We start from the raw sequence: 26,496 nt of genomic DNA, 5'->3' as shown, positions 1-26,496 counted from the left end.
AATTAAATTTTAACAAAGATCTGATTATGGCATCTCATTAAATGAAAAAAAAAATTGAGACTGTCACATTGAGGAAGCCAATGTATCAAGATCAATGAAACAAGAATTAAAATATGTTTCAACACCCACTTCCTAGCAAAAAACTTTTTTTTTTAAATGTGTACTAAAATTTAAACTGCTGCCTTTTTATTGATCTCCACGGGAGGCTTGTTGGTGTCCTTGCATACTGATGTATTCTGGCTGGGCTTTTTGTAAACAGTTCTCCTTAAGAAAATTGAGTCTTTGGTTGCCTTCACTATATTTCATATCTCAAAGTGCTGGTTTTTGGATTTGTTTTGAACACGGAGGGGAATTTTAAACAGTGGCACAGAATCCAGCGTACAGTATATTGCAGGTTTACTTTATACTACATACAGCGTGGTATACTTGTCAGAATATGTAGCCAATACAAGACAATACAGATTTTTCCAGAACAGAAAATAGGATCAGAAGTGAATGGAAGCATGAGTGGGGGCTGATTTAGGTGTAATGTAAAGTGTTAAGTTTGAATGTTTGCTATAGGCCTTTATAAGCTCAATAAGTAATTAGTATAATAATATAATAGTAGAATAGTGAGTAGAAGTCATTATTTGTAAAACTCTGTTTCTAGAGCAGCTGCAGTGTCTGTGTTGTGAGCAAATTTTTAGTTAATGTGCATAATTATGCTTCGCCGTTATTACAATGAAGAATTTAGTGCAGTAAAAAAGTCTTTATTTTACTGATAAATCTACGTTAGTTACTGAAGCAGCTTTGGTCACAAATAGAGATGGTCCTGAACTGGTCTAATTATGCTCAGCTATGCGGGACTTTTCTTTGACCCATCCAGCACAAGCAGTCATTCAGAAAACCCAAGCGATCATTTTCGAAAAACGGGATCCTTTGCATGTCCGTAAACGGCACACACTTAGATTGAAACCTGTCCAAATATTTCCAAGCGAAGAGCAGCAACAAATGCTGCTGCAGCTGTGCTTCAAGTCAATTAGAGAAAATAACAGGTCTCCTCCAGATTTCATTTGCAAGAAGATGAATATGATGAAGCGCTGTAATTGCAGTGTCTTTCAGCTGTTACACTCGTGCAAATGAGTGAGGAGGAGGCAGAAGAATTTTGAATTAGATTAAAAAAAGGAGCGGTTTGTTTCTGATTTCGCTTGAGGCCAACATGATACTAAAAGCTGAGTAAATAATATTTTTCAGTCAAGGTCAAGTCAAATGTTGATATCTTGCACTAATGAAGTAGATAATTAGTTTCACCAGCGTAAAATCGTGGCATTCCTGACTGATCTGTACGCAGTCGTGTGCGACTCTGTCTTGGGTTTTGGTGTCAACTATGATTTAAAGTTGATCCGCTATATAGTGGTATAACAGGGGTCTGTTCACTGCTCAGCTCTTACTGTTTTGGCTTTCGCTCAGATATTTTTTATAATCTTTTGTTACTCTTTTATTAAAAGCACAGTTTGGCTAATGTTATAGCCATCTGTCATAATGCTCCCTGTTGTTGTTGCTGGCTTATGTTACTGACTCTTTGTTTGTTGTTTTTGCTACAGCATGTGAATCATTGTTTTTGGTTGCACCAGGGAGCCCTGAAACTTGACCAGACCAAACTGAATCACTTTACTTTGAGTTGCAGTGACTCTTGTCTCTCCCAGCAATGCTGAAGTACAAAAGTACAAGCTATTTTGTGGTTACAAATAACCTGTTGTGTTCTAGATACATGCGGAAGCTGTAAGGGATGAGTGCCATTTATTCTGATTACACTCTTCTTCTGTTTTGTGGCTTTTGTGGGTGGATATAATATTGGATTTTTTGTTTCATTTATATAACTCAATAAAACCTCATTGATATTGTAATAAATGTTGGGTGTTTTGGTCTGGCAGCAGGACTTTGGCTGGACCGGAGTTCACTCCCTTATTCACATTGTCGCCCAATAGAAATCCATCATAACAGCTAAGCACAAGTATTTAAGGCCTTTTTCCTTAGACATTGGTTTATTTCTCCTTAGACTTAAGTCTGGTGTTTTAAGTTTGTGCAGGAGTATCAGATTTGTAATGAACAGTCCTGGCAGAAGCCGGTGTTAGTACAAACATTTGTGTTACTATAATCTTTTGTTCAATCTGGACACATTTTGGACAGTCTGAAGCGATGCTAAATAGGTCATCACTGTGAAACAGTGTGGGAGGGTTCACAATACCTGATTATACGCTTTATGAAATATACATTGCCTGGCCCAAAAAAGGAACACGCTAATATTTCATTGGACCGCCTTTTGCTTTGATTGCAATATGCATTCGCTTATATAGTGTCACAACATTTATTTCCATCAGAGCTGCATTCATTTATTGTTTTTCATAATAGGCGAGTCGGACATCTACATAAACTCCAGCACATGCCAAAGATTCTCAATGGGGTTTACTGTGTGGTGCCCAAACCATTTTAGTAGTTTCAACAATACCCTTATTTTTATTATTGATTTTCGTGGCTTGATGCAGTCCAATAAATTAACCCTGCTGAAATAGAGTAACAGATCTCCCACAACCACGGGATATGTCTTTGTTTAAGAAATGAGAAGCTAATCACTGTACCAGTTCGGGTCACTCCTGGGAAGGTTCTCCACTGTTTCATGTTTTTGCCATTTGTGAACAATGGCTCTCGCTGTGGTTCCCAGGAGTCCCAAAGCTTTAGAAATGGCTTTATAACCTTTTCCAGACTGATAGACATTAATTACTTTGTTTCTCATTTGTTTATGAATTTCTTTAGGAAGTAAAATAATTAAAATAAGATAAAAACCTTCATTTAAAAACGCCATGTTGTGTTCACTTGTGTTATCTTTTACTAATATTTAAATTAGTTTGATCTGAAACATTAAAGTGTGACAAACATGCAAAAAAAATTAGAGATCATTAGGACACACTTTTTCACACCACTGTGTGTGTAAATATATATATATATATATATATATATATATATATATATATATATATATATATATATATATATATATATAAACATTATATAACTAGAGTTATTATTTTGTATATAATATTGAAAAAACTGATGAAACCCATCTAAGTACTTGAAGTATCATTTTCCTTTATTATTTGAGACACATGTTGTGTGAAGCATTAAAATTATTATTATTATTATTTGTATTTTTTTTTGCAGTCACATGACAATAACTTGCCTTAGGTCACATGGCTTCATCAATTAATCCATACAGACAAGAAAGCCAGTGGGCTTGAGTAAAAATTACTCAACACTATATATATATATATATATATATATATATATATATATATATATATATATAGTGTTGAGTAATTTTTTTTAAATAACAGAACAAACACTGTAATGTGGAGTCACTTTGGACACTTGCTCTCTTATTTAATAGAATCTTAAGTCTATTCTCTGGTGCACTGTATTCTTACGATTTCTGTTTGGATATTTATTAATTCTATCTATGATATGCACACTGAGCTTTCAATAATCCAGGCACTTAATTCTACCTCATCCATAATGACAGCAATTTCGGAAGTGTAATGAAATAAATTGTCTACCATCGCACAGTGGAACAAAATTTGTGGTACATCCACAGAGGAGAATCGGGCAATGATAGATAGATAGATAAAACATGTTTAAGCACTAACTCTCCTGAAAAAAAAATATGTTGATTTTTCCTTCAACTTATATCGATATTAAATTTTAACTCTTTTTTTTTCGCCGCTCCATGAGACCCCCGGTGTCACTGCATACTAATGTCTTCTCAATGTACTTGTATGTGAATAGTTTTCTTTAAGATAATTGCTTCTTTGGTTGCCGTTGCTGTATCTCAGCACACGTTTGCAACTGGTTTGATTAGGTTTTGCCATGAGGGGTGAACTCGCCATTTAACTCTATAACTGCATTTGGTTAGAGGGATCTCTGCACAGCTTCCTCAATGTGCAGTGTATCATATTAAGAAAGTGGCAGACGGCATGTCTCCAGAATCGCAGTACAGAATCATTAGACGCTTGTGTTTGTAATGGCTCATGTGCACCTAATCTACAACACTCCTTAACGCACACACACTCTGGAAGCTCAGGAAAAGTTATTTATGCAATCTTTCATTCCATTGCTTATAACTGGCTTCCGCTATTCTCACGCGTACACATCCTTGGCTGAGTTTCTCATATACAACTATGGAGATGGATGATATTAACCTTGTAGGTCTAGGGTATGGAATGTACAAAACAAAGCATTTGCGAAATTACACACATCTGTCTCGAAAATGCCTGAGAGAAGTTATTTATACATATTAACATCGGTTATTACATTCTTTATCTTTTGCGCATCAGTTAACTCTCTCACTGTCATGCAGGGGGAAAAAAAAAGTTTTCCTCATATGCATCTGCTGCATTATAATTTACTTTTCTTTTCCTAGGGTGCCAGTGACTTTTGTGTGGCCCCTGACAAATTTATTGTGAATCGTACGAGGGACTTCCTGAGTGAAGGCAAGTGTGTGTAGTACAGCTATCTACAACACAGATTATGGATTAATACACGATATACAGTGAGGAAAATAAGTATTTGAACACCCTGCTATTTTGCAAGTTCTCCCACTTAGAAATCATGGAGGGGTCTGAAATTGTTATCGTAGGTGCATGTCCACTGTGAGAGACATAATCTAAAAAAAAAATCCAGAAATGACAATGTATGATCTTTTTAACTATTTATTTGTATGATACAGCTGCAAATAAGTATTTGAACACCTGAGAAAGTCAATGTTAATATTTGGTACAGTAGCCTTTGTTTGCAATTACAGAGGTCAAACGTTTCCTGTAGTTTTTCACCAGGTTTGCACACACTGCAGGAGGGATTTTGGCCCACTCCTCCACACAGATCTTCTCTAGATCAGTCAGGTTTCTGGCCTGTCGCTGAGAAACACGAAGTTTGAGCTCCCTCCAAAGATTCTCTATTGGGTTTAGGTCTGGAGACTGGCTAGGCCACGCCAGAACCTTGATATGCTTCTTACAGAGCCCCTCCTTGGTTATCCTGGCTGTGTGCTCCGGGTCATTGTCATGTTGGAAGACCCAGCCTCGACCCATCTTCAATGCTCTAACTGAGGGAAGGAGGTTGTTACCCAAAATCTCGCAATACATGGCCCCGATCATCCTCTCCTTAATACAGTGCAGTCACCCTGTCCCATGTGCAGAAAAACACCCCCAAAGCATGATGCTACCACCCCCATGCTTCACAGTAGGGATGGTGTTCTTGGGATGGTACTCATCAATCTTCTTCCTCCAAACACGTTTAGTGGAATTATGACCCAAAAGTTCTATTTTGGTCTCATCTGACCACATGACTTTCTCCCATGACTCCTCTGGATCATCCAAATGGTCATTGGTAAACTTAAGACGTGCCTGGACATGTGCTGGTTTAAGCAGGGGAACCTTCCGTGCCATGCATGATTTCAAACCATGACGTCTTAGTGTATTACCAACAGTAACCTTGGAAACGGTGGTCCCAGCTCTCTTCAGGTCATTGACCAGCTCCTCCCGTGTAGTTCTGGACTGATTTCTCACCTTCCTTAGGATCATTGAGACCCCACGAGGTGAGATCTTGCATGGAGCCCCAGTCCAAGGGAGATTGACAGTCATGTTTAGCTTCTTCCATTTTCTATTGATTGCTCCAACAGTGGACCTTTTTTCACCAAGCTGCTTGGCAATTTCCCCGTAGCCTTTTCCAGCCTTGTGGAGGTGTACAATTTTGTCTCTAGTGTCTTTGGACAGCTCTTTGGTCTTGGCCATGTTAGTAGTTGGATTCTTACTGATTGTATGGGGTGGACAGGTGTCTTTATGCAGCTAACGACCTCAAACAGGTGCATCTACTTTAGGATAATAAATGTAGTGGAGGTGGACATTTTAAAGGCAGACTAACAGGTCTTTGAGGGTCAGAATTCTAGCTAATAGACAGGTGTTCTAATACTTATTTGCAGCTGTATCATACAAATAAATAGTTTAAAAATCATATATTGTGATTTCTGGATTTTTTTTTTTTAGATTATGTCTCTCACAGTGGACATGCACCTACGATGACAATTTCAGACCCCTCCATGATTTCTAAGTGGGAGAACTTGCAAAATAGCAGGGTGTTCAAATACTTATTTTCCTCACTGTATATATATATATATATATATATATATATATATTATAATCATTATACTTTCATTTGTGTACAATTGTTTTTTTTCTCTTTCTGTGCTTCACAGATGCAACCCATTACTACATTTACTGCAGTCAGACTCTACCCAATCCTTTTCAGCAGGTAAGCCTGTGTTCGGTCTGCTTATGGACTCCCAGACACAGCTGTTATTACGGGCCGATGTCATAATTGGACCGGTTAATTGAGAGAAAGCTCCGTCTTAACCCTATTATTACGGCATGATTAAAATATCAGCATGTCTAATTTAATTACTTAAAGAAGATATGAGAATAAACTTGGATCAAATGGAATCCTTTAGTCTGCGGGTTTGTGGTAATTAGTTTTGCCCTGCTTCCTGCGGGATTCCTGCCAAAGGTAGGCATTAGTTTAGTTTGTTGGAACTTGGCTGATTCTGATCGTTTATTAAGTAAGCTTGATGGAAGCAATGACATGAGGCAGAAGCATATAGTAAAACGTGCCTAAATCTGTACTCATTAAAGGTGACCTCAGTGATTAAACGTTTGAACTCCTCTACAATGGCTGATTCCGACGATATAAATAGGCAGATTTATTTTGCCACAGATGCTTCCTTAGTAGCCCCGAAGAAATTCAGATACTGGTTTAAGTATGAGCTCAGGAAGCCAACATAATGTGATACCAGGAGAAGTTTTGCCACTATGTTAGCTAATGTAAGTGATGAACAAATTCCCAAGTCCGAGTGTATTTTAACTGCTTTGGTTACGAGGAAATAAATAAAAAGCCACTTGTGTTGACCTGTGACATATGTTAGCTGTTTACTAGCAGCAGAAGTGCCAGCTTTTTTGGATGGCAGGTGGCATTTCCAAATTGCATATTCATGCATATCCACAGGTTCAAACATTTTCAGTGAGGGTAAAAGTACAGAAACGTTTGAAGGTCTCTTGAGCGGTTAATGAATTTAGCCAACAAGATTATTTTTCTAATTCGATTAGTTATATTGGTATAATATTCACATTCGCTGTACATTTGGGTTGTAATAGCTGATGATTATTCCTTATTTTGCTATACAATATAAACTTTTAAGTGCTGCATTTTAAACTCTGACCATCTCAAAAGCACTTGGATATGTATTCTCCTGGCATCAGTCTAAATTATTTTTATGTGTTGTAGTCACTGACCATCTTCCAGAGGTCCCTGACGACCATGCAGATTCAGGTCCAAGGCTTGCTACAGATTTCTCTCTCTGTTTTTCCCACTGCTGAAGTAAGAACTCCTCATCTCCATAAACTTCTATAGTATCAGCTTCGGTTTTCATGTAACCATAAATGCATGTTTTTAGAGGGATCTGCTAGGCATTCAAGGTCTGATGAACGCTACAGAATTCAGCTTACACCAGCTCACAGCATTGCTGGACTGCCGCAGTCTGCACAAGGTGAGAGCCGCTTTTCAGCACACTTTAGCTGTATTACGTAGTAAAATCTGAAACGGCCTGTGTGTTTGTGTGTGCCAGGACTATCTGGATGCCCTGGTGGGATTGTGTTATGATGGGGTGGAGGGCCTACTCTACCTTTGCCTCTTTTCCCTGCTGGCTGCCTGTGCCCTCTGTGCCATGCTGTGCACCATTCCACGAGCTTTTATCCTCATAGCTAGCAGGTAAACCTTATTTTTGGTAAATAATTGATTTCAATATATTGTTCTAATGTGAAAAGAGCATAATTAGTGAAAATACTTGCAATATGGAAATGTATTTTGATCTAGAAAATTATATGGAGTATGACCGCCTTTTGTCTTCAGAACAACTTAAATACTTCTTGCAATGCTGTCATGTAAGTCATGAGCAGATAGTTGGTGGGTTGCTCAGCCGTTTTCAAGAAGAAAGAAATCTTTCAATTATTTAGAGGATGAAGTAAGTGAATTGCTACTTCACACTCTGTGCACCGTACTTTCCCATAAAGGTTCAACAATGTTTTAATGTGGTGATTGGAAGGCCTTCATCCCAGTGCTCATCAAAGCACTCATGAGAATATCGAAACATTATCAGGAGTGATTGCACTGCAGGTTGCACCTGGTCCTGTAAAACCGCTTCATATTTGTTCCCTATTATAAAATCATGCAAAGCAATCACTGGATAAAATCATTTCCTCTAGATGGCTGCCCATATAATTATGGCTCTTTCACCATACTTAGCAGTTGGCAGCAGATATTGCAGGTTAAAGGCATCATTTGGCTTTCTGCAAACATAAATCCATCCAGATGTAGGAAATATAGTACACCAAATTATGCCTCCTCATCAACTGGCCTTTGATACAAAGGATTTCTGATTTGTAGGAAAGCTCCTGAAATTAAGTAGCACTCTTTTCTTGAATTACTGTATTCATTACCAGAAAATAGATAAAATGAACGAGAGTTGCTATGCAAATGTTAAACTCTCCCCTAACCAATTATCACCAAGATGAAACAGAAGGACAAAAGCTGCAAATCGGTTTAAATGTATGAACTGCCAAAAAGAAAGACAGAGATGACCGGTGATGATAATATCTACAGCACCTCAAGCTAAGAGTGCTCTCTTTGCCCACAGGGACAGGAACTATGACGACATAGACGAGGAGGACCCATTTAACCCCCAGTCACGACGCATGGTCCCGTACAGTACGAGCCGTACAAACGTGCACAGCTTCTGTAGCTACAGCAGCAGCCTGGGCAGCCAGAGCAGCCTGCACCCACCACTGCCAGCCGCCTCTACCGCTCCCCCTCCAGAGTACATGTGAGTTTTATCCTGATGCAAATGAACCACACTAAAAGCAAACTACATGCTAGAGTTATATCCTTTTTCCCCCTCGAACTCATTTAGTTGCTTGGAATTTGGAGGGGGGAGAAAATGCATAATCATCTCAGTGGTTAGACCACAAACTCATGCCTCTTTCATTGTTATCTCTGTTCATCAATTAGGAATCAGTCGATGCTGTTTGGAGGAAATCCTCGATATGAAAATGTGCCGCTGATTGGAAGAGGTTCACCACCGCCCTCGGTATGTCAGGGTAAAACCGGGAGCCATAGAGCTGATAAGCTTATCATTTTTAACTAACTTCTTTTCCCCCCTGTATATGCTAAAATACAACACATGAATCAATGCATTAGGGCTAGTGCAAGATTGCCCCCTGCTGGTTCCACATATAAGCACATGCCTCTTTGTCGGTGAGGATTTTCTTTTGCCTGTCAGGTCCCCATCAAACTATATAAAGAAAAGGAAAACAAGCACAAATAAAGTCACATGAATATGAAATTGTATAATAAAGCAGTTAACAATTTAGGGTGCTTTACAGAGGCTTTATCACACAGACAGAAACTAAGACCACACAGGCTTTATTAGTTTTATTTGTAATAAACAATTTATTCACCATGGTCTGTCAACAGTAAGCTTTGGTTGCTAGGCAACATAAGAGACAAAGGTATTATATGGACCATTATATAGATCCATGGCTTTAGTGTAATGATTTTATTGTTTTAAAGCCTGGTGCATTAATACAGGGTTCAATTATTGTGATGCGGTCATCACGGTGTGTGTGTGTGTGTGTGTGTGTGTGTGTGTGTGTGTGTTTTAAGATTCAGAATCTAGAAATTAAACTATTTGTTGTATAAACTTATACAGTACAAATATAACTTTAGTGTTATAGCAAATTAATCTGTAGCCAATGTGAAAGGATATCTGGGTAATATAGTGCAAGTTAGTATTAGCAGAGATTAGAGAGATGCACTGTTGCCCGCATTCAGTCCAGGTTCATTGTTCGAGAATCTTTTAGCTCAGTGGCTCCTACTATATTTAGGACCAAAGGAGAGGAGGGCAGACTGTGCAAATCTGCATTTGATTTGAGTGCTTAAGCTTCCAAACTGACTTCTCAATTCACCTTTATTATATTGTTTATTTTCTTTTCCTATTTAGCTGCAAGAGTTAGCAAATCTTCAGCAAATCATGTCTGATGCTGAGCAGAACAGTGAATAGACTTTCAATTTCAAGCTTGTATTTATTTTCTCGTTATCTTTAATCGATATTCTCTTGTTGTTGTTATCTTTCATTTGTAATGTAAATTGCTTAGAGTGTACTTTTTACTCTATCTATCTATCTATCTATCTATCTATCTATCTATCTATCTATCTATCTATCTATCTATCTATCTATCTATCTATCTATCTATCGCAAAGCTGAAGGCACACAATTGTATAAGTTGTGTATAGAGTGTATTTTCCCTTCACTTGAACTAGAAGGCCCAAACGTGTTCCAGCACAACAGTGCCCCTGTGCACAAAGTAACCTCCATGAAGATATGCTTTATATGGGTTGCAGTGGAAGATCTTCTGCTATAGAGCTCTGATCTCAGTTGAAGAGATTGAACACCTTTGGGATGAATGTGAACTCTGGCTGCACCCCAGACCTCACCTACATCAACACCCTTGTGCCTGAATCAGCACAAATCTTCACAAGCACACTCCAGACTCTAGTGGAACATCATCTCAGAAGAGTGGAGAGATTTATAAGAGCAAATTGGGACTAAATGTGGAATGCACATACCATCCTTATGACCAGGTGTCTGCAAACGTTTGGCAATATAGTGTATCTATCTATCTATCTATCTATCTATCTATCTATCTATCTATCTATCTATCTATCTATCTATCTATCTATCTATCTATCTATCTATCTATCTGGAATGATGATTAATTCTTATCAATGCTTGATTTTAAGATAATGTGAGTCATGTTACAGTTATTACGTTTGTCATTAGCAGGAATGTAAAAGTAACCTAAAAAAAAAAAAGCCTCAATATATTTATATTGTTCTTGATTTGTACCTAATATTGACATGACAATAATAATAATAATAATCAGTGTTTCCATTTACTCACTGCAGTTTGGTGCCTTTTGCACATTAATAATGAACTGTTCAAACATTACATTTCTACAGCTCTTTTAGTCAACACATTTCAAAGTACATATGTGGGTCCTGTCTAGTGTTTGCCTCAACAATGTGTATAAAGTGTATGCACATGGGGTGACTTGACTCTTCACCTGTATACTCATTTCTAAAGGGTTGTTCTAACAAGTCTCAACTCTCTAATGGAGACGTGATTTTGTGCTTTCTCAATAACGGTAATTGTAACATGGAGAAACAACAGCAGAGTACACGCAGTTGTACGACATAATAGAATATATGCATAATGCATGCCTGCATAAATGCAATACATATATATATAAATGCAGAATGTGTGTCTAATAAAGTGCAGTGTGTGTCAAATGCCCTGTCATTCATCAACTGAAAATGTTCCCAAATGTGCCCCTATTAGATTTGCTGTAGTTACTAATGTCGAATTTCTTTGAATATTGAAAATTTCCTTCCCACTTTAATACAGTTTTACCCCCTTTCTTTATTCATTTCTGGATTTATAATCTGCAGGCATGTAGATACAGTAAGTGGGCTTCTTAATCACTACAGTGTTTTCATTATTTGTTCCTCGTGTTCTCTGTACCCCTTTCGCTATTAGGTTATAATATCTGGTCCAACAGTGCAGTTGTTTTTCACTCATCATCACCCTGTTTCTCAGCACTGCCGAGCAGTTTGTTGGTTATGGATTAAATTATTCATAATAAGTCTTGTCTTCTCAGTAGTGTGAACTCTGACCTGCTGCTGTGTCCTTGTTGTCCTGTGTCATCCATCCAAACTGCCACGGGATGTGAGAATCACTTGGATACCTCCTTGTGCCTTCCAAAGCCAAGAACGTTCAACAAGGTCACAAAGTGTTATAAAGCCAGTTCCTGTTTTCTGGCCCCTCGTGGAGAGATCATGTTATCTGCATAACAGCTTCTAAACACCGTCAGAGTTACAGTAGCATGTCCTCCAAAGCAGTCGATCTCATCACAGCGAGTGAAGTTTAGTTGGAACTCCTACTAGATTGTACTGTTGTTGCTCAGTACTGCATTCATCTGTTTTATGAACACCAGGAAGCCTCCAGCATTGCGTGATATTATCACTTAATAGGAAGATACACTGGAAAGTATATCTTATATTAAATACTACGCCATGTGATCACTTTGTGAATTTCGAGGAAAGTCTTGGTATGCGTCCACACGTGCACAAGATGGTACCCGGTTCATCGTGACTCTGTTTGAGCCACAGTTGCGTACGTAATTGATTTTATTGTTGTTTTTTGTTTTTTTGTTTGTTTTGTCACAGTGCTCCTCCATCTCACATCTTCACCTCTGAATAAACTGTTACTCAGTGTTTCTACCGCCAATTGTTCATATTCCAAATATCACAAAGATCTGACTGCACATACGAGATAATACTTGTTGTCCAGTGTTCATTCAGGGAGATTAATTCAATGTATTTTGAAGCATGTGAAGTGGCAGCTAAAGAAGGTTCTATGTTTTTCCTTTTCTTTCTTCTTTACAGTATTCACCCAGCATGAGAACCACCTACCTGTCTATGACTGATGCACAGATGCAACATATTGGAAATGACTACCAGGTGTAAATGGGACCATGTGAACCCTGAAGGGGTTCGGACCACTCCGAAATACTTTTGGCTGATATTTTAATCGCTTTTTTTTTTTTTTTTTTTTTAATCTTTGTGGATTTTTTTTTCTCCTGTACACCTTCTTGAAGAATTCAAGACCTGCTGTTCTGTTCGAATCGCCACAGAAAAAACTCGAGAGACACTCCACACAGAAGCCTCTCCAACACTCTAACAGTGTACATCAGCCAACCTTTAAATACACACTATATGGACAAAAAGTATTGGGACACCTGACTATTCCAGCCATGTGGTTCTTTCCCAAACAATTACCACAAAGCTGGAGGCACAGGATTTTATAGGACATCTTTGGATGGAGTAACATTCACTTCACTTGCACTATGCGAGCCAAAAGCTCTTCCAGAATGACAGTGCACCTGTGCACTAAGTCAGATCCATAAAAATATGGTTAACATGGGTTGGAGTGAAAGAACTTAAGTGGCTCTGACCTGCAACCCCCGTTGAACACCTTTGGGATGAATTGGAAAGCTGACTGCACCACCGGCCTCCTCGCCTCACCCACAGAACCTGACTTTACTAACATCCTTAAGTCTTAAAGAGCACAAATCTCCACAGGCACATCTTCCCAGAAGAGTGGGGGTTATTATTACAGCAAATGAAGACTAAATGTGTAATGAGATTCTCAGAATGTGCATCCAGATCTTCTGGTTAGGTGTCCACAACTTTCATCTAATAAGTGTAACATGGTCAGTACAGGAAACAATACAAACTGTAAGATATACACTGGTTGGATTTGCTACACAAATTCCACCAGTTCTGTAACAAGTCTTTCTGTTGTCTGTGGAATAAATCCACAAAAGGAGCAAATATTCCACAGTAAGACGCATGTGGTGCTCCTCATTGTAAATGATTAATGGTGCTGCTACCTTTAGAGCTTTTGTACATAATTGTGACAGCTCAATGCAAAGAAGTTTTACCTCATGGCTAGTTGATTATGTTTGCAAGCGCTAAGAGCTGTATCACAGGCCCAGTTAAACATGTGCTGAAAAACTTTATTTGTATCGGCTCGGATTTGAGAGAACCTCTGTGTTGAAATCGCTTTTTTTGCTTCTCAGTGCAAGGTCAAGGCTAAAGCAGTAAATACTTTAGTATATGTATGCTGATGTGCTGTGTGAATATTATAGCTTGTAGCTTGTTGATTTTTACGCAGTGTTGGATAGGCATCACTTACTGAATGAATGAAAATTTTACTTATATTGTTAAAGATATATAGCCTGAATTTTAACTTTATTCCATTATAATGTCTTTATTCTCAGATTTTCTTTTGATTTTCTATTGATTATCTTTTGGAGCAGGTTTAAAAATGTAAAATTTGATGAAATTAAAGGAAAAAAAATCATTCATTGTTATGCGGTGCGTTTATTTACTGCATGCGACTGTGTTTGAAACTATGACTACGTTTCACTGTTTACAGAATCCAGACAAATCATAACTGTTTCCACTGATTTTAGACACAAAAGTGTGGCGGTTCCAGGGAGACAAACCAAATCGAAGTAAGGTATTGTTTATATCATTACATTTCCAATCAATAATGTCCTTGAGCGACTTTAGCAGCTCGTCAGTGATCTCGAGCTGCTTGCCAGGGTTTTATAGCGTTCTACATCTGGGGGTTTTTTTTTGTTGTTGTTCTTTGACAATCTGCAAGTCCCATAAAATCTTCCTCTACCTGTTATTTAGCAAAGCGAGACCATATTTGCTTTGCATTTGTTATAAAATTATGAAAGAAGTGCTGCAAATCCAGCAATACTCAATGTGTAAAAAAAATAGCATATGCTATAAACCAGCCTGTAGGTGAGATTAGAATTTCACTCATGTTTCCTCTTTCCTAGGTGGAGTAATAATTTAGATTCAGAGCCAATTTTATTGTACTGTAAATCAATTAGCCTGATTTCCATCCCCACAATAAATACTGTTTCTCAACATTGGGTTCAGGGACCCTGCAGCTGTCTTTAACAGTAGAGGATATCACAACTTCATTATTAGAGTTATTCTATTTATTATGGAATGTATTGTGGAATTTATTATGGAGTTATGCATCTGTTTGACTGAAATCGAATTGGTTTAATTCAAAATGTGTTAAAAAACAAATAGAAATGTCAATTCAGATTTGTCTCTAGTTTTCCACTGGCACTATTCTATGATCGATAACTGCCATATTATACAATATCTTACAAAAGTAAGTACACCCCATCACATTTCAGCAGACATTTTAGTATAATCTTCTAAAGGAATAATACTATAGAAATGAAACTTGGATCTATTTTAATGTAATCAATGTGCAGCTTGTATAACAGTACAGATTTACTGTCCTCTAAAAAATAACTCAACATGCAGCCATTAATCTAATCTAATCTAATCTAATCTAATCTAATAAACTGGCAACAAAAGTGAGTACACCCCAAGTGATTACAGCTGTAGGTTATGTAATTATGCATAGCCACATGTCCTATTCATCATGTTTATGTTTTTGTCTGATTGACAGGACCATACAAATTGGTGTATCATGTATTAGAGCAATTCTCTTATACTGACCACTGGATGTTCATCATGGCACCTCATGGCAAAGAAAACTCTGAGGATTTGAGAATTAGATTTGTTGCTTTGCACTGTCTGTGCGACAGATAAAGGCTATTCTATTTTAAAAGATGATTAGCATAAAAAAAAATTCGAGTCCTCGTGCTGTGCGTCAGGTGCAGATGCTGGCTTAAAAAAACAGACGCATGTTTGCTGCCAGCATTGCTTTAGAGATTGCAGAAGCAGAAGGTCGACACTGCAACAAGTTGATTTGCATGGCGGTGGTCCCAGAAGGAAGCCTCTTTTAAAGCTGGCTCACAAGAAAGTCCACTAACAGTTTGCTGAAGAACAACCTGTCCAAGAGCATGAATTACTGGCACCATGTCCTCTGGTCTGATGAGACTAAGATAAGTTGTTTGGCTCAGATGGTGTCCAGCGGTGGTGGTACTGGGGAGCTGCAGTTAATTGAGGAAAACATGGATTCCAACATGTGACATTCTGAAGAGAAACATGATGCCCCCCTCCCCGCCAAAACTGGGCCGAACGGCAGTTTTCCAACATGAAAACGGCCCCACATACACCGACAAGATGACTACTGTCTTGCTGCAGGTAAAGGTGATGAAGTGGCCAAGTGTGTCTCCAGAGCTGAACCCTAATGAGCAGCTGTGGAGCATCCTCAAGCGGAAGGTGAAGAAGTGCCATGTGTCGAACATCCAGCAGCTCCGCAATGTCATTATGGAGGAGTGGAAGACAACAACCTGTGTAGCTCTGGTGAATTCTATGCCCAAGAGGATTAAGGCAGTGCTAAATAACAATGGTGCTCACACAAAATATTGACATTTTGGCACTCACTTTTGTTGCCAGCTATTGTTTAGCTATGTTGAGTTTAATTTCTATAGTATTGTCCCTTGAGAAGATCTACTAAAATGGTTGCTGAAATGTGAGGGGTGTAGACTATTAAAATATTCTATTGATTGTTTTTTTTTTTGGCAGTTAATACAATCAAATGTATGTGAACACCTGACCATCACACACGTATTTGGTTCTTTCCCCCTCATATGTTGGCACAAAGTTGGAAGGACATAATTTTATAGTGAGTCTTCGGGAGCTGCAGTATTTTACATTTTTCATTTCCTGTTCCTGCATGACAATGCCTTCATTCACAAACCAAGTTTCCAGAAGACATGGTTTTCCAGGGTTGGAGTCGAAGAACTCAAGTGGTCTGACCTCAACCCTCCTGATCTACTTTGTAGATTAGATGAACTGGAACTCAATATCTTTATATGATTTCACCTCACAGTCACAAAACGTTTTCACTGAACCACCCCAGTATAGCTTGTCTGTTTTTTAGATATGTAAATTTCTCAAAATAATTATGTAATATAGTCATGTCTTTTTTGTGATCTTCTGGATGTCCATTTCTCATTTTGGATGACTTTGAAAATTCCTGTTGTGAATTGACAAGGATGTTTTTTTTTTTTTTAGATATTCTTTCTTTTAAGCAATATACAGTATGATATAATCAAAGTACATAAACACAGTAAAAAAAAAATAACTATACACACTTTTAGAAATAAAAGTGACAAAAAAAAAGATTTGACTGGAGAATATTGGAAGACTGATTTTTTAGACTCTACGTTTGCCTTTTCCACCTGACAGGAAACCGGAAGTGTCGTATAATATAGTGTATTTCATTTGCTCCTGGTAGACACCTGGGTTAGAACACTGCTTCAGATCTGAGTTGAGGTTTAACATTTGGTTGAATTGTGTAATGGTTGGGAAATGAAGGCTCGGGAAAACTGATCCTGGAACAGATTTCTTTTTTTAAATGCAGTCAGCGGCACTGGAGATGACGTCACTTCCGGGTGAAGGGTTTAAAGAGGAGTAGTGAGCAGCGTGGAAATCATTGCAGCCTTTTACTGCAATGCATTGTGTTCATGTCGGAAAGTGAGTCCGTGGCAGTGGAAGTGGCGGGGATGTGGGAGAAACGCAATGGGAAACGTTTTCGTTTGGAAAGGACGCCCAAGTCGTGTAACAGAGCAGGACCGGGTTATCTTGGTACTTTTCATTCATCTATATTCCTACGATCATACAAACGCATCGTAGCTGTGTTTGATTGTGTGTGTGTGTGTGTGTGTGTGTGTGTGTGTGTGTGTGTGTGTGTGTGTGATGGGGGTACAGGAGGATGATGATGATGATGATGATGGTGTGTGTGTGTGTGTGTGTAGGGGGGTATCAGTTATGCTCAGTATGTTGGATAATTAGATACCACTATGGGGACTAGTATTCCTGATGCACACCCCATGCAGTGGGGGCCTGGAATAAGAGCCGGACATGATTAAGAATATAGAAATAACAGGTCATGCAGTTGGAGGAAAATATGATGTAGGACATGCTGGTTGGTGTGACAGGCTGGACATCAATCTTTCAACTTGATTATTTATCAATAATAGCATTCCCTGTTATTTAATGTCAGTTACATTCAATCAATGCCCTTGAAAGAATTTCAAGTCAAACACCTGCACCACCATGCTGCCTCAGTTGGGGTCTTTGAGCAAGGCCCCTAACCCGATCTGCACCATATTACCCTGATCCAGCTGGCATCAAAAAAAAAAAATGGTTTATGCAAAAAAATAAATCATGTATGTGCCCAAATAAAGGCTTCATCCTTCAGTTTCTCTTTTATCACAAGCACTTCATTCCTACTTCGTGCACCCCCACCCCCTTGAATATAAGCGGAAAAAATCAGCTACAGCCAGAAGTGACTGATTTACTTCTGTCTGTCGAAGTGGTGACACTAGAGACTCTTTCTGTAAATGTCAAAGAAACATCTGGAGGTCAATGAAACATTTTACCCAGTTCATCTTCTCTATAAGACCCTGTACATGTTTACTACAGAGTCAGTAATATTATATATATAAGAACAGGACCTTTATTATAAACCTACTTTCATCAGGGAGGTATTAAAACTGCTAGCGTTCTGACCATTCAGAACGCTGATGTGTAAAGTCTATGTTCTACGTTCATGCTAGCGAACTAATTCAGCTATTAAGAACTTTGGGGGGATTTAAATTAAATAGGGGAAGATTCGTTTTCACTTCTTGAATCTCTTTTTATTTCCAGCAACTAAAACAGCAGCGAGATAAACTGAAGCAGTACAAGAGGAAACTCACCGTTCAGCTGGAGAAAGAGAGGTTTCTAGCCAAGCAACTGCTGAAGGATGGGAAGAAAGAGTAACTTACCTGGCGTTTTATGTCTCTTCTCTTTTTTTTTCTATAATATGTTAAATTGTTTGGCAAAGACGCTGATATGAAAATGACGACCTTCTGGTCAAGTTTTACATCGTTTAGTTAGCAAATCTATGTTCCGGTGCAGGTGTGGCAGAATGAAGGTGTTTTTTTAAAGTGCAGATAATTGATTGTGTGAATGTATTGATCCAATTTTGGAACAAACTGCATAAGAACAGCTCGACACGACGAATCTGTTTATTTCTCATTGCTTTGTTATTCAAATATTAAGTGTAACAGAATCATTATATTATTTATACATTTTAGCGATTATTCATGGCACGTATAGTAACGTTTATGGTCGGTTTCTGTGGTCTTGTGGTTGTAGAAGAGCTCTTCTGCTGCTCAAAAAAAAGCGCTACCAGGCACAGCTTCTGGACAAGACCGAGACCCAGATAAGCAACTTAGAGCGCATGGTAAGAGTCGTCTCCTGCTCTCTCGCGATCCCATTAATGATCCAAATGAGTGACACCCTGAAGAGCACTTCACTCTGCGGACATGTCCTACTTTGTTTGAATTTTTTTTTTAAGTAGCAGAACTGATGTGAGTATATCTCCTCTGCTTTGCAGGTCCAAGACCTTGAATTTGCCCAGATTGAAGTAAAGGTCTTAGAAGGTCTGAAGGTCGGCAACGACTGCTTGAAGAAAATGCATGAGGTGAAGCGTTCAGATAAGGGCAATTTATTTTTGTTTTTTTAGTGGAGCTTTAAGTTAAGAAGTATCAAACTAGAAAAAGCTTCATGGCAGGTGTCTTTTTTTGTTGTTGTTTCACAATCCTGAAAAACATCTATGTATTTAAGAAGGATTTGTGTTTGGCAATGTCTCTGTAGCTTCTATTGTTTACAGATTAATAGATTATAGATAAAAATAAACACCTGGAATAGCTACATTTAATTTTTTCCCCAAAAAATCTGTTATAGATGCCATTTTTCCTTGGGAATGTTTTGCATTTGAACAAAATTTTGCTTCCACAGGCACTGTCTATTGAAGAAGTGGAGAGAATTATGGAGGAAACACAGGATGCAATAGAATATCAGAAGGTTTGTGTTTTTTTCACTTCCAGAACACCTGATTACTCCAGTGCCTTAACTTGTATCATTTCTGCGACATATTCAGCAATATCTGTATTGATATTTCGATCTATCAATCTTTCCCTCTCTCTAGAGATAGATAGACAGACAGACAGATAGACAGACATACAGGGTACTTTTGATCTATTTATAGCGGCATTTTGTGATGTAAAATGGCCACAAGAGTGATCATATTTATAATATACTTCTTCCATTGTAGCAGCTATAATCAGCCCTTTCATCACTGGTCATATTTTTTTTTCCATCATTTGAAATGAATAAATCTAAAAAATACAACCTGATTTATCGACAATTAGCAAAGCCCTCAATCTTGAAGACTAGTGTTACAGCTTTCCCCCCTGCGACTATTAAAAAGCATCAATACTGGAGACGTCTTGCAATGAAAAAAAGTTATACATCCTACAGAAAAATTGAATCAATACCTTATAGCCGATCAAAATTGAGAATTTAAAAGTGCTATGGTATATGGTTTAATATTGGTGACTCCAGGGTTATGAGTAAACTGTATAAAGTGTGTGACTGATGACACAGAATACATAAATCAGTTGACAATGCGGTGTCCTTATAACTGACTGCTAGGATCATTACTATATATAATATACAGGGAGGAAAATAAGTATTTGAACACCCTGCTATTTTGCAAGTTCTCCCACTTAGAAATCATGGAGGGGTCTGAAATTGTCATCGTAGGTGCATGTCCACTGTGAGAGACATAATCTAAAAATAAAAATCCAGAAATCACAATATATGATTTTTTAACTATTTATTTGTATGATACAGCTGCAAATAAGTATTTGAACACCTGAGAAAGTCAATGTTAATATTTGGTACAGTAGCCTTTGTTTGCAATTACAGAGGTCAAACGTTTCCTGTAGTTTATCACCAGGTTTGCACACACTGCAGGAGGGATTTTGGCCCACTCCTCCACACAGATTTTCTCTAGATCAGGAATTAGAGAATTAGGAAGTTTGAGCTCCCTCCAAAGATTCTCTATTGGGTTTAGGTCTGGAGACTGGCTAGGCCACGCCAGAACCTTAATATGCTTCTTACAGAGCCCCTCCTTGGTTATCCTGGCTGTGTGCTTTAGGTCATTGTCATGTTGGAAGACCCAGCCTCGACCCATCTTCAATGCTCTAACTGAGGGAAGGAGGTTGTTCCCCAAAATCTCGCAATACATGGCCCCGGTCATCCTCTCCTTAATACAGTGCAGTCGCCCTGTCCCATGTGCAGAAAAACACCCCCAAAGCATTATGCTACCACCCCCATGCTTCACAGTAGGGATGGTGTTCTTGGGATGGTACTCATCATTCTTCTTCCTCCAAACACGTTTAGTAGAATTATGACCCAAATGTTCTATTTTGGTCTCATCTGACCACATGACTTTCTCCCATGACTCCTCTGAACCAACAGAAACCTTGGAAACGGTGGTCCCAGCTCTTTTCAGGTCATTGACCAGCTCCTCCCGTGTAGTTCTGGGCTGATTTCTCACCTTCCTTAGGATCATTGAGACCCCACGAGGTGAGATCTTGCATGGAGCCCCAGCCTGAGGGAGATTGACAGTCATGTTTAGCTTCTTCCATTTTCTAATGATTGCTCCAACAGTGGACCTTTTTTCACCAAGCTGCTTGGCAATTTCCCCGTAGCCCTTTCCAGCCTTGTGGAGGTGTACAATTTTGTCTCTAGTGTCTTTGGACAGCTCTTTGGTCTTGGCCATGTTAGTTGTTGGATTCTTACTGATTGTATGGGGTGGACAGGTGTCTTTATGCAGCTAACAACCTCAAACAGGTGCATCTAATTTAGGATAATAAATGTAGTGGACGTGGACATTTTAAAGGCAGACTAACAGGTCTTTGAGGGTCAGAATTCTAGCTGATAGACAGGTGTTCAAATACTTATTTGCAGCTGTATCATACAAATAAATAGTTAAAAAAAATCATTCATTGTGATTTTTGGATTATTTATTTTTTTATTATGTCTCTCACAGTGGACATGCACCTACGATGACAATTTCAGACCCCTCGATGATTTCTAAGTGGGAGAACTTGCAAAATAGCAGGGTGTTCAAATACATATTTTCTCCACTGTATATAGATATTTATAAGCGTTATAAAGTGTCTCAGTATTTGGTTAATAAAAAGGATATTTTTTGTAAGAACAATTAGATTTTTGTTTCCCCAGCAAATCGATGAGATGCTGGCTGGCTGTCTAAGTCAGGAGGACGAGGAGGCTGTGCTAGCCGAGCTAGAGGCCATCACTCAGGTACACTCATGTCTATCTGATCAGGTACCCTTTTTTCCTTTTTTTTAAATTTTTTTTACCGGTTAAAATGATTAGATTTTTTCTATTTTAAAGGATGATGTTCAACTTCCTGAAGTGCCCACTGAACCTTTGCCTGCGGTGCCTGAGCTAGAGCAGGGTATGGTATGCATTACTTTAAAAACACCACTATGTGGCGCCATACTCCTCTTTCTAACTTTCTGCATTTGTCCTGCTTTATTTTTCCCAGGGAGTAAGCCAGCTAAAGTGAAGCAGGATGGAATGATCCTTCTGGCAGAGTAGCCGGAGCTCTTGTGACGTGGCATAATCAGGCTCTTACGTGAAGAGCAGAGCACACTGTATACACACACTTCTTTCCCGTCAGCTCTTAACATGAACTCGGCATAAACATCGCATGCACTGCTTTTATTTTGTTGTGATGAACAGCCGATTTGAACAAAAGCACAGAGCTCAGCCGGATCGATTTTGCAATCATCACTCGAAATCATATTCTTATGATTCACATACTGAGTTGACTGCCATAATTATGCTGTGATAATGATGGCCATTTATACAACTGTCTTCAATTGTGGTTGACTATTAGAAGATTTATGTAATAGATATCCATTACACAAGTGTGAGTTTTTTGGAGGGTTTTTAATAACTACCACAGCATGAAGGAATTTTCAATGAGCTAACAAAGTGACTGTGATTTGGAGTAAATGGTTGCAGTTCATATGACTTACTGTATCTTACCTTTTTGTGTAAGTAATATCCATGTCAGTATTGGTGAAATGTGCTTTTGGAGTCTGTACTCTAAATATTCTGGTCTAATAATATCTACCAGGAAGATGTCAGTCCTTTCCACCAATCCTCAAATGCTTTGAGTGTGTGTGTGTGTGTGTGTGTGTGTGTGTGTGTGTGTGTGTGTGTGTGTGTGTGTATATATATATATATATATATATACACACACACACACACATACATATATATAAATTTCCCTTGCACAGATATCAAAACATTCCCAGCTTGGTGGCTGCAGTCAGTAAGACCGATTTAATCTTCTGACAGGATTATTTTTCCACCCACAAGCGGTTGTCCTTGACCAGTAAGCCTCTTTAACTATTACTCTTACTGCCTAGAGCCAGTGTTTCCTATCAAATGTTCATATTTGTTGTTAAGATAAAAAACGATAAGCCTGATCTCTAGACATAAACACGGTGCACTGTTGTAACATGAAAGGTCATTTTTATCCAAGCAGGTTTGGGAATTGTGAGCGGTATGCCAGCTTCAGATCACCATACCACAGCTAGCCAAAATATGGAGGAGGCAAAATAAGTTCATATTCAAATTGCAAGATCTTTATTGCATAACTTATTCTTTAGGGATCAGGAAAAGGAAAATATCCGAGAGTAGTTGAGTTCTTGAGTTTCCTTACTTCATTGCTGCCATAGCAACAACTGGCAGTATTAAATGTGATGGCATTGATGTTATGTTCTTAGCTGCTAAAGTGTATCGGGGCAAAATGAAAAGTCCTTGATTCTAATGTCTGAGAGGCGCTTAGTGAAACAATCAGACGATTTTTGTTTCTCCACCGTGGAGCACAGCTTAGAGGGAAAATGGCGTAAAGCAAATCCAGCAGGGAGACATGAATAGTGATGGATGATGATTAGTGATTTGGTTTATATATAATTACTATTCATAGATAGATAGATAGATAGATAGATAGATAGATAGATAGATAGATAGATAGATAGATAGATAGATAGATAGATAGATAGATAGATAGATAGATAGATAGATAGATAGATAGATAGAGCTATCTATGACATTAAACTTGACAGTGGAGACAACTTTTCCTTTATTTTCATAATCTTTTTAACATCATATACGTTGTATATGAATACTGAAGACATCTAAACTATGAAACAAAACGTATATGAAATTATGTAGTAAACGTAAATATGTTAAATAACCAAGAATATGTTTCATATTTTCAATTTTTCAAAATAGCCCCATTTTGCGTTGATGAGATTTTCTCAGTCAGCCTCATTTGGTAGTCACCTGGAATGGAGTTTCCAGAGGTGTTGAGTGCTAGTTGGCTGCTTTTCCTTCAATTTTCGCTTCAACGCATCGCAAACCATTTCAACTGGATTTAGATCAGGTGATTGTGGAGGCCAAGTCATCTGACTAATCCCTCCTTTGCTCTTCTTTGTCGTCTTCTTAGCTCATACATAACCTAGAGTAGTGTTTGAGGTCATTGTCCTCTTGGAAAACAAGCAATGGTCCAAAAAAATGCAAACCATATGGGATGGAATGTCGCTGTAAAGTGCTGTGGTAGCTATGCAGGTTAAACATGCCCTCAATTCTGCCTAAATCTCCAACAGTGTCACCAGCAAAGCACTCCCACACCAGCACACCTCCTCCTCCATGCTTCACAGTGAGAACCACACATTCAGAAATCGGCCGATCACCCTGTGATATGACTCATTAGACCAAGGGACAGTTTTCCACTGATCTATGGTTCATTCCTTGTGTCTCTTGGCCCAAGCAAATCTCTTCTGCTTCTTGTTTTTCTGAACTAAGTGTTTTCTTTTACCGCAATTCAACCATGAAGGCCTGACTCACTAAGTCTTCTCTGAACAGTAAATGTTGAAATATGTCTGCCACATGAACTCTGAGAAGCATTTATTTAACTGTGATTTCTGAGGCTGATGTTCTTGCTATAATATGGACTTGTAGTTGTAGTAGCACTAATAGGGCTATTGAATTGGTACTCACTTATGTCCTTTGCACAAGACAACTGGTGGTCTAAAGCACATTAAGAAGGCTAGAAATGTCACAAACGAACTCTTGACAAGGCACACAGGTTAATTGAAAACCATTCCAGGTGACTACTTTGTGAATCTGATGAAAGAATATCATGAGTGCAGCAGTCATCAAATCTAAAGTAGCTACTTTGAACAATCTGTAAACATTTATAACCCAGAATAAACACTGGAGGAGATGTGACCAAATGATCAAGTATAACATTATGCAGAGATGGCAAAAGTACTGTACACACATCCTTCACTCAAGTAGAAATACACATGTTTTAAAAGACTCTGGAAAAGGTTTATCTGATTATCCTTTTTTTATTTATTTTTTTTAAGTAAAGAAGTTTGGTCACTGGCATGTACTTGAGTAAAAAGTAGCCATTACTACTAACTGTTTTAGTGTCATGCTTATAACTGGACCTCAAGTCATTTTAATATATTAATACAATACTTTTGCTACCTAATGAATGTATTCAGGCTGAACATCCACCATATAGAACACAAGCAGAGAAAAGATGATGATGGGAATGTCTCTGGAATGTCTTTGTTCTCAGTCATGTTTACATCACTGTCTCCCTCTGTCTCAACGTTAACCCCGTACTTTGTGTTGCCTTCTGCCTTGCTCAATATTAGCTTCGTAAACTAGTCTACGTCTGCGGTGTGTGAGAGCCAGGAAATGATACACCAGTGGTAGATTGAAAAAGCTGGACAATGAGAGGAAATGGGTTGATGGGCTGAAAACGGCGCACAATCAGATGAAAAAATATTCACATTCCACCAAAAAGATTAAATCTAAAATAACGAGCCTGTTTTGAAAATGTATGAAGTAGAAAGTACAGATATTTATGTATAAAATGTAATGAGTGAAAGTAAAAAATGAATAGTGAAGTAAAGCACTGATAACAGAAAAATCTACTTTAGTACAGTAACAAAGTATTTCTCCTACATTACTTTTCACCTCTGACATTATGACATTATAAAATGAGCAGTGAAGTGAATAACACTGATTATCTCTTCATCATGGCACCTGTTAGTGGGTGGAATACATCAGGCAGCAAGTGAACATTTTGTCCTCAAAGTTGATGTGTTCGAAAGAGGAAAAATGGGCAAGCTAGTATGCTCAGATTCAACAGATGAGTTCCTGTAGCTCAAATTGTTGAAGAAATTAATGCTGTTACTGCTTGATGGGTCAGAACTGTTTTGGCATTTGGCAGCAAAAGGGGGACCAACACAATAGTAGGCAAGTGGTCATAATGTTATGCCTGATTTGTGTATATGCATGCGAGCGCACACTGACCACTAAATACAAACACTTGTACCCCAGCTCATTTATGTAATTAACATGCAAATACAAGATTGTCAGTTTGGGTTAATGTTCGCAACAAAATGTGAAACATCAGGGAATTTCATAAAAATAAAAAAAACTCGCCACACTTCCCAAGGAATGGTGTGCAAAAGCAAAAACATCTGGAGAAGCATCTCTTAGGGCAAAAACGCCTTCGAGAGAGAGAGGTCAAAAGAAGAACTGTTTGCTCCCCATGCTGATTAGAAAAGCATCTCATTATACACAGTGTGGTACCCAATACACCTTAAGAAAACATATTACACCTGGGCAGTTTAAAATCGATCAACACCTCTATTCCCCAATATAGGATTCATCTTCATCGTCCTCCTTTCTTCTTTACTCGATACTCCTGCTCTCTGGATGACATTGCAATTGAACCTGTAGAGGTGGGAAATGTGAACAGGTAGTGTG

At 38.4% G+C, this 26,496-nt stretch overlaps 2 protein-coding genes across 2 annotated transcripts in view; both read left to right on the top strand.

Annotated features, from left to right (window-relative positions):
• ttyh2l (tweety homolog 2, like) overlaps nt 1–13,985 on the top strand; it is a 50,970-nt gene extending 36,985 nt beyond the window's left edge. The window contains exons 7-14 of the mRNA XM_083566669.1: nt 4,454–4,523; nt 6,281–6,336; nt 7,363–7,455; nt 7,532–7,624; nt 7,703–7,845; nt 8,771–8,956; nt 9,142–9,220; nt 12,637–13,985. Coding sequence (XP_083422795.1) covers nt 4,454–4,523; nt 6,281–6,336; nt 7,363–7,455; nt 7,532–7,624; nt 7,703–7,845; nt 8,771–8,956; nt 9,142–9,220; nt 12,637–12,717 — 801 coding nt within the window. The 3' untranslated portion in view covers nt 12,718–13,985. The remainder of the gene's footprint in view (nt 1–4,453; nt 4,524–6,280; nt 6,337–7,362; nt 7,456–7,531; nt 7,625–7,702; nt 7,846–8,770; nt 8,957–9,141; nt 9,221–12,636) is intronic.
• Nucleotides 13,986–17,133: 3,148 nt separating this feature from the next.
• Nucleotides 17,134–22,730, top strand: chmp6a (charged multivesicular body protein 6a). The gene is made up of 8 exons (XM_083566706.1): nt 17,134–17,349; nt 18,415–18,524; nt 18,907–18,994; nt 19,148–19,234; nt 19,552–19,617; nt 21,847–21,927; nt 22,021–22,084; nt 22,175–22,730. The coding sequence occupies exons 1-8, from the start codon at nt 17,284–17,286 to the stop codon at nt 22,225–22,227; spliced, it is 615 nt and encodes a 204-aa protein (XP_083422832.1). The 5' UTR covers nt 17,134–17,283; the 3' UTR covers nt 22,228–22,730.
• The last annotated feature ends 3,766 nt before the right edge of the window (nt 22,731–26,496 follow it).

This window comes from Silurus aristotelis, assembly GCF_946808225.1.
Source record: "Silurus aristotelis genome assembly, chromosome: 17".
Taxonomy (NCBI): domain Eukaryota; kingdom Metazoa; phylum Chordata; class Actinopteri; order Siluriformes; family Siluridae; genus Silurus; species Silurus aristotelis.
The sequence above is the reverse complement of the archived record's forward strand: the minus strand, read 5'-3'. Positions and strand labels throughout refer to the sequence as shown.